This window comes from Mytilus trossulus, chromosome 8, assembly GCF_036588685.1.
Source record: "Mytilus trossulus isolate FHL-02 chromosome 8, PNRI_Mtr1.1.1.hap1, whole genome shotgun sequence".
NCBI lineage: Eukaryota > Metazoa > Mollusca > Bivalvia > Mytilida > Mytilidae > Mytilus > Mytilus trossulus.
The window spans coordinates 65884561-65893662 of record NC_086380.1 but is presented as its reverse complement, the minus strand read 5'-3'; the positions used below and the strand labels follow the sequence as shown (position 1 = coordinate 65893662).

At 30.7% G+C, this 9102-nt stretch overlaps 1 protein-coding gene across 1 annotated transcript; it reads left to right on the top strand.

The window, feature by feature from the left end:
• The first annotated feature begins 4427 nt into the window (after positions 1-4427).
• On the top strand, positions 4428-8604 carry LOC134727873 (uncharacterized). The gene is made up of 5 exons (XM_063592268.1): positions 4428-4455; positions 5197-5316; positions 6060-6179; positions 7109-7297; positions 7912-8604. The coding sequence occupies exons 1-5, from the start codon at positions 4428-4430 to the stop codon at positions 8568-8570; spliced, it is 1116 nt and encodes a 371-aa protein (XP_063448338.1). The 3' UTR covers positions 8571-8604.
• Positions 8605-9102: the final 498 nt, after the last annotated feature.

Below are 9102 nucleotides of genomic sequence, written 5' to 3'. Positions count from 1 at the left end.
AAAGTCCATCAAAATGTTCAAAATGTCCACATTAGATTTTACTTTCGATTTCCTCTTTAGGCCTTTATATTTTTCATTAAATGCCAACTTTTGGAAGTCATTGTCAAAATTGTAGTCAATGGATTTTCGAGGTTTTCTGACATATTTGTATGATTTCACTTCTCCATTTGAAAGTGTCTTTCTATCAAAATGCTCCACATTTGTAATATTACTTAGTATATTCATATTGTTAACTATCTTGAAACTTATTGTATACAGGAACAAAATACTGTGTTTGATTTGAAATTGAAAGAATATCAGTAAGCGCAAGAATGAACAAACCAATCAAATTTGAAGTTGATCAATCACATGACTTTGATAAATGATCTGGTCCAATCAGATTTTTTTTCAAATTGAAAAATTAGGCGCAAAGTTAATTAGACCAATCAAATTCAAACATATAATTGCATGACTTAGATCTGGTCAAATGTAATAGAAGAAAGTACAAAAGCAAAGATGAAAAAAAAAATGTGAAATGGTTTTGAAAGTAAATGGAGAGGAAAGGGATAAATTGATGATATTTTTGAAATGACATCATGTATTGTTGGTAGGTATTTTTTTTTATTTTTTACTTTTAATATAGATACTTCAATAAAACATTATTCTGTAAATGTGAATATTAATTTATCTTTTAAATCTAATTATGATATAACATTATAATAATATTATGACAAAAATAAATGTAAAGAATGCATATCATAATATTTATATATATTTTATTATTAATGACTTCAATTTTAATTTAGAAAAGAAATGTATAAAGAGAAAAGGTTCTAAAAAGGATGAAAAAGGAAGTTCTTCTTCAAGCCAAAGAAATATTCAGGATGAAAGTGGTGACAGAGATGACAATGGTGACAATAGACATCCAGATCCAGGTCATGAGGACATTGAATTACGAGAAGGACAATGTCCTTATTGTTTCATCCGCCCATGTGTTGCTACATCAAATAATACGCTTCAATGGGTAGGAAATGGCGAACTACCCTCAAATGCAAACCCTCATATACGAAAAGGGATATACAGAAGATTTTGGAAATGTATAACCAATATATATAAATGGTTACTTCCACAATTTTTGGATAAACAGAGAAGACTATGTGGTGGCGAATGGGTTGTTATGCATCAGCGGGAAATTATGCCGGAGTATGTTTTGGAACTTGTTAGATAACTTTATCCTAATCCTGTTGGAATCCAATTTATGGGGCATATGTGGGAATAACAGTACACTGTGTATAAATTGTGTAATTGTAAACCGTCTAAAAGTACAAAATATTGTGTTTTTATCAATGAAGTGAAATATGATGCTAATACATCTGTGTGAGAAGTGTAAGCTACAGGTTGCACGGTAGTATTTGCTTTCCAGAATTTAGGTTGTTCTTGTGTGTACCCTACTTAGGTAAATGTATCTAAACAGTGTGATTGGACAAAAAATACAGTATCAACTGAACATATTTTTTCCAAACTGAGTGATGAATCAGGTGCAGAATTTTTTTTTTTAAATTTGTATTCACTGCACCATAAAAGACCTAAAAGTACTAGTGGCCTTAAGTTTTTGGAAATAGCAAAAAAAGTAAACGGTCATGATACATATTTAAATTCATTTCTGAATAGTAAAATGAAAGTACTTCCGTTCACTGTGAATGTAGATTTTTTTGCAGTGTTAGAAAGTGGTGAAAATTCTAAAAAGGCTATCATTATCTCTTATGGGCCAGGAAATACTACCGTGCCACCTACAAGGTATTTGGTTTTTGAAGGCTCAAGTGCATCTGGAAACCGCATTATCACTGGTGATAAGTTCAAAGATTTTTCATTCCTCTTGTTAGGAGTTCTTCATGTTCTTTGGGTTTAAGCTTTTTAATGTCCAACGACAAATAATAAATTGTTATCAGGATTCATCAGTATACGATGCGGGAATATTGCAAAAAAGTTTTCGTTAGATAGTATCGATAATGTTTATGTTAATACCTCAATTTTTAATTTGCTATTAAACATTTACATATGGAATGGTTTGATATTTCGTCTTTGTTTTACTTGTCGTGGTTTGTCTATATTTACACGGGATTTTGTCAAGGAGTCTGTTAAACTGTTTATATTTAACAGTCCAAATCATTTAGTTAGTCCTTATATCCTATACATTTTTTATCAACAAACTAAAATAGAGAAAAAATGTAGAGAAATTAAAGAAAATGCTACAGCTGCAGAGGTCGTTATCAAAATATCTAGATTGTTCACTACTTTGCCCTAGGGAAAGTATAGCTGTGCTTCTTTCAAAAGTCTGTCCATAACAAGTATGAATACATATATTGTATAAGTACCATACTATGTTAGTTAAATGAGTCCTATGTTTTAAATTATTTCTACCTTTATATGTTTTAATATAGAACTAGTCAAACCTTTTTTTTCAAATAAAAATAAAAGAAATGAAATGAAAAGAAAACTAAAACAAAATTGTGTGTCAATAGTGATGAATGAAAAGGAAAACTGTCATTATTTCGTCAACAATATGCATTAATTTATGAATTTACTGTTTACAAATTTTTGAATTTAATAAAAAAAAACTAAGGCTTCTCTACCTCAGGCATAGATTACCTTAGCTGTATTTGGCAAAACTTTTAGGAATGTTGGTCCTCAGTGCTCTTCAACTTCGTACTTTATTTGGCCTTTTTAACTTTTTTGGATTCGAGCGTCACTGATTAGTCTTTAGTTGACGAAACGCGCGTCTGGCGTATATACTTAATTTAGTCCTGGTATCTATGAAGAATTTATTTAATATGAAGGAATATTAATGATATAGTTCTACTCCCCACCAAATATCCATCAAGTTTGTATAATAAGTGTGTTAATGACAAACAACAATACAGAACGTTATAAATAGATTACTGCAATATTAGTTATATTTAGAAACGGTAGTTTGACAACTATTAATAATATATTGATTGTTAAATAATACAAAACTATGACGTCTACATTTAAACTTTAAAAAGGTGTATTAAATACGAGGGTAAATGTTGGTAAGTCATTCATATTTCGGTCGTCATCCAGGTAAGTATCCGTTACAAATTACTTAATTAAAAGTGAACGTAGATCAACGGAAATAATCGAGTCATATTTTATTTGATATCGTAATTGTTGAAAAAGACTGCAGGGTTTATTTCAAAATATAGTAATTCTATACTTTGCCTTACTTTTTGTGATATTTTAATCTTAAACTGATAACCCTATTAAATTGACCAAAAGTTAGATTCTAGGTAAAGTGTTACAATTATTATAAATGAAATATGTTAAAAATATGCTATATATATAATAATGTGTTTATTTGGAGATCAAAACAACAAAAAACGGACAGAATACTTCAAACATCAATCGCTAAATGTAAACATAACATGCATTAATCATGTTGAAAATATTTTCAGAAAATCGAATCATTCAAATTTAAGGTGTAATACGTGGTATACGGGTATTTCTGGATATCTATTTAAAGGGAACTTCAAATTGTATAAACAAAAGTCAGTTATTGTTTAATCGTTTTTAATCTAATAATAAAATTTAAGTTTATTTCAAATTATTCGATCTTAATATATGCCTCAACATAGATTTGTTTATGGAATTTTACGGTTAAAAAGCAAAAATAGAAGAATAAAAAGACTCACCTTGAATTTAAATGCGGAAGTCATTCTATAAATAGATGTGTTCTATTCGTCGTCCTTTGTTTGTTTTTGTTTTTTGCTATGCCGTTGTTAGTTTCTCTTGATTTTTTACTTGAATTTCCCCTCATATTTTAACTAGGATCTTTGAATTCATCTGCCCGCTTATGACATTGGAACATTGTTGTTTGCCTGTCGTCCTGAAAAAAAATATCGCATAGACAAACAATAATTTCTACGGTACAAGTGAGTAACTTATTAACAGTAGTTAGACAACCAACAACAACAACAACAACAACAATTTGTACTTGTCAATCAAGACGCCCCGAGGAGCAGTACAATTACAGTTTAAATTAAAGTGTACAAATAATTGTGTTGATTTTTTTCATTGAAATTACAATACATGACAATGAAACTAAAACAATATTATATAAGAGAAGGGAGACAACAAATACAGTATATATTCTCAAAGATAATGAGTGAGTGAACGAAAGTCGGATATTTATGTTGAAATTTGCCGACAATTTTGTGGTGTCAACATCAGAGTGTTTGTTGACCTGTACAAAAATGAAATTACTAAAATGGTTAGTAAAAAAATTCAAACAAATGTTATTATCATGTTTGATGAGGGAAAATGAAATACATATGAACAAAATAATTCAACTGATATATATGATATTGTAATATGTCTGTAGAGTTGCATGCACAACTGAACAAAGGAAGCCAAGATAGAAAAAAATAATCATGGGAGGTAAATCCAGCAAATCCAGAGGTACGTTCATGTATCATATTATCTTATTTTTAACACTAGTGGGAAAATTATATGAAATCAACATTTTCGCAGTAAGAGTTAAACAATACCAAATCAACCGTGAGAATTGAAAACACAAGTGCATATTTTTTGTAAAAATCACTTAAAAGAAACAAACGAATCAGCAATTAAAACCAAAAGCTGGATCGAAAAACATATGCTTCAAAAGACAACGCAACGTATTATTCACTGATAGCGACCGTTTTTGGTGCTCGTGAACAATAAACAGACGGTGCTTTTTTTGCATTTTTTAATGCTGAATATTCCTTTAAAATCTTATGAGATGGAGATAAACTTGACTAGCACATAATGATCAGCTATACAAGATCTACAAATAAATCCATGACGCCGAATCTGCAGTCGACTTCCTATACTAATAATCGCCTAACTTCTTCCAGGACACTTTTCACCTATTTTGTGTGCTCTTTTTGAATTTTTTTTTTTTAGAGCAGATGAATTTACAAACTATCAGCAAAGTCATCTTTAAAATAAGGCCAATATGCCCGGAAATCATAAGTCAGCTGTATCGGAACGCAAGTAAAAAAAATTATGTTTCAATTTCAAATTTTTTAACTTGGATTCAAACTATGAAAAATTCAGGAAATAAGAAATATTGCGTTAATGATCTAAAAAAAATTTTAAAAATATGTTTTTAATAACTATGCGTCTTTGTATTAAATGTTTTCGTATTGATATCTTCAGGATCCAAGCGATTTGATTTCACTGTAGAGGACTACATAGAAGGAAATGATAATATCATCATTGATCATACAGTTCGACGGGATCCAACTCCACAACAATCTTGTTCTTCAGAAACGAAAGGTACCTATTATCTTTTTTTGAAATATATTCATATATATCAAACATATTTTACGTCTTTTTGAAAAGAATCGACCATTTGGTTTTTTACATGAACGTTCTTATTTTCATGGACAACATATTTGTTTGTAGGAGGATTGTCTTTAATGTATTGGCTTTTACAAACTTTGAATTATAATATCAATTTCAGAAATACACCAAATCCTTTTATGATAAAAAACAAAAGTTTAAATCGAACGAATAACAAGATAAGAGGTATCTCGAAAACACGATAGATATTTTGTTCTCTCCCTCTACACACTATAATAATTCACTAGCTATTTCGTAGACGTAATTTTCAGCTCTTATTTTAACCATGTTTCAATTTGAGTATAATGAAATGATGTTCAAAAATGTATTCAGTCGTATCTTCCGAGATAAATGTTTAATCACTTAAGGTGATACCCAACACCTTCACTAAAATTAATTTGGCTCGTTTAATTTTCATAAGTATTTACTTTGACCCTTGTACATTTGAACCAACCATTTTAACAGAAAAAATACACTGGTTATATAGCCGTTTGACAAACACTAGTTTTGATCGTTGAGAAGCTTAGTATTCCCTTAACAACACAACGTAATTTATACATTTAGCTGATTTTACTGAGTTATCTCCCTGTAGTGTTACATGTAGGTACCACTTTAAGTCTTAGTTTTTGCATTTCCTCACCAGGAAAACTGTTTAATTATGTATTTTTTTTAAATAGGAAGTGCAATATCTATTTCTGCCCGAAGCGTGATCAAAGGGAAAGGAAACCGAATTGAAAAAGGATCATCTTTTAGCACTCAAAACAATTCATCAGTCAATTCAAAACCAAGATGCAATCGTAAGTGAATTATTATAAGTCAAAACTAAATTCGGTTTTCAAGGCTACAACATTCAGGTATATCACATAACAACGATTCACTCTATCAGAATAAAAAAATAAAATGTGTTTGCTGCCATAGGGTAATTATCCATACCTGTATGTAACTTCTATAATATAGTTTGCACGACAAATGACTAGTGCATAGCAGGAGATGATTATTCTGTTAATCATATTAATAACATGATTTTTCTTTGTTGGAGTTAAGAAAATCAATTTATTTTCATTTCTAAAGTCAGTTATCTTTACAACGGCAATCATCCGCATTGAAAGTAGTCTCTAAAAAGTAAAGTGTGAGGCCTCTTTCACAGTAATCCCATTATGGATAAGTCTTGATATTTTCTCGCTCAGTCCAGAAAAAAACGTGTGATACTTTATCGATCAGGCCATATTCCCAAGAGTGCAATTTTGACTGAGCGTTTACTTTCATCACATGTGTTGCCTACATACATGACAGGAAGTGTTTACCCCCCTGTTGATACAACCGGGCTCGCTCTTGAGGTTCATGTGATTTCCTAAGGTTTTAGTTTCATTCTTTTTTTTTTTTATTGATTTATGAGATTTAAACATCGGTAAACTACTATTGCCAAACTTTTTCGACCAAGATTGACATCTCTCAGTAATTGAATGAAAACAATTTCATTTGTCCGAAGCGCTTTTTTATATAAACCTTCATATATAACGCACAAACACAAAACTTGAAAGCCAAGGATTTAAAAGAAGCTGAAAACGAGACAATTAAAATTACATAAAGGAAACTTTTTCATATCCATCCATGGTCAAATGAGGCAGTTAGAACCCTAGTTTCGAAATAGTTTCGAAATTCATCAACGGTGAATTTTAAGAAAATAAAAGAATATATTTTAAATTAACAATGTTTATCATTACAGCCACTTCTAAAGCAACGGCAGAATTTACAAAAATTAATGACGAAAAAGATTTAATCAGGAACAGAAGAATAATAGTAGAAGCTTCATTTTCTGTCGGTATAATAAGGGGGCCAGGTGGAGGTGGAACCGGATTTAGAGTTGGAGATAATTATGTCATGACCGCTCGACACGTTGTTATTGATAACATCAGTAAGTTAAAGATCATAATGAAATATTTAGTTTATAAAAGTTAACATCAATCTTATATGTTCATATACAGCAGTTTCATAGATTAAATTTATTTGTTTAGTGTATAAAATACAATTAAGAATGGAAATGGGGAATATGACAAGGACACAACAACCCGACCAAAAGAGCAAAGTACATAACGAATACTACCAATGGGTCTTCAACTCAGCGGTAAAACCCCGCACCCGAAGGTGGCCCTCAGCCGGCCTTCAATGGAAATGATACTTTTTCAGTGAAAATGGACGCCATATTTAACTCCAATACATATAAGTGAACTAAAAAATTAAAAAAAGGCTCATGACTTGGAACAGCTGCACAAATGCTTAACTTGTTTTTGTTTATAAGTCTTATTGATTGATATTTTATAGTGCGTTACACAACTATTTCAGGATAGAGTATACGTTTAAATCCGCTGCATTTATTTTTTGCACCTGCAAGATAAATTAGGTCCAATCTTAATTCCAATAATCTGCTCATATACATATTTTTTAAATGATTTATCAAAATGTGTTTAATTCTAACAAATATCTCTTTATATATCTGAAGAGTTACGTTTTCTTTCATTGCCTTTTTAGAAGTGGGTAATGAAATCAAATACTTGCGGTTAAAGAACAAAGATTTCTTCATTGAATTTGAGTACTTAAAGCACCGTCAAAAACAGAACGATGACTACATATTCTACTTCAAAGATATGGTGTATCAAAATGAAGAACAAGATACAGCAATACTAGAACTTGAATCTGACAGTAATAGACCTTTTCCACCATCCATTAACATTTTCGAAACTATTGATGTTGATAGGCCAATATATTTGATAGGACACCCGAATGGAGATCCCCTTACGGACGATCCAAAGATAGAATTATATGAGTACTGTAAAGAAACGGTTGATAAATCCATTCAATGGGCGTGTAGAATTTCCCAAGACTATGAAAGTCATTATGATGGTATCGATGATAAAAGAAAATGTCTGTTTCACTGTTCATCACAACACGGAGCATCAGGGGCATTAGGGGTCATGGTTACTCCCCATTTTGATGAACCAGTTGGGGTTTTAATGTTATCACGCGGATTTCCGGGTTTTTATTATTCAAAAAAACTATCATTTACAGACGAAGAGAAAAAGATTTTTTTAGTTGTGGAGCAAGGGATACTTTTAAAGTCCATTGAAAACGACATGATATTGAATGGAAGGCCTAATTTAAAAAAGAAAATATTTAGTAATGTAATATGACTTCGTATGTACTAAGTATATAGTAAAATTTTATACATTAAATTATTGTTTTTTAATATTATGTGTTATATGTTGTTTTGAATTCTCGTTCCTTCATGAACGGTTGAACTCAAGAAAAAAGTTGACTATATTAACCAAAAATGTTTACAAAGACAATACTAAATTAAGTCAGCAAATAAAACTGGCTTTGAACTAGGTGTCGGTAACTGTGAGTACTCACAGATCTGTACTTTTTTGTTTTTAGGGATGAAGGGTTGGTATTTTCCTTGTTTTTGTTTGATGTTTTACTTGTATTGATCTGATAAGTTTAAGCCTCTTTTAAATCATTTTTGTAGTCTGTTCTTATATTGATCTGTTACTGTTACACCAATTCCACAAGTTAGGGTATGCCTTTTATAGCTGACTATACAAAATGGTTTCTATAGTTGATTACATCCTCTTCATCTGCACGTCGGTGGATAGTTGTTTTATAAGGCAGACATACCAAACTCCATACTCTATTATTTATAACTATGAGGAAACTATAGTTAGG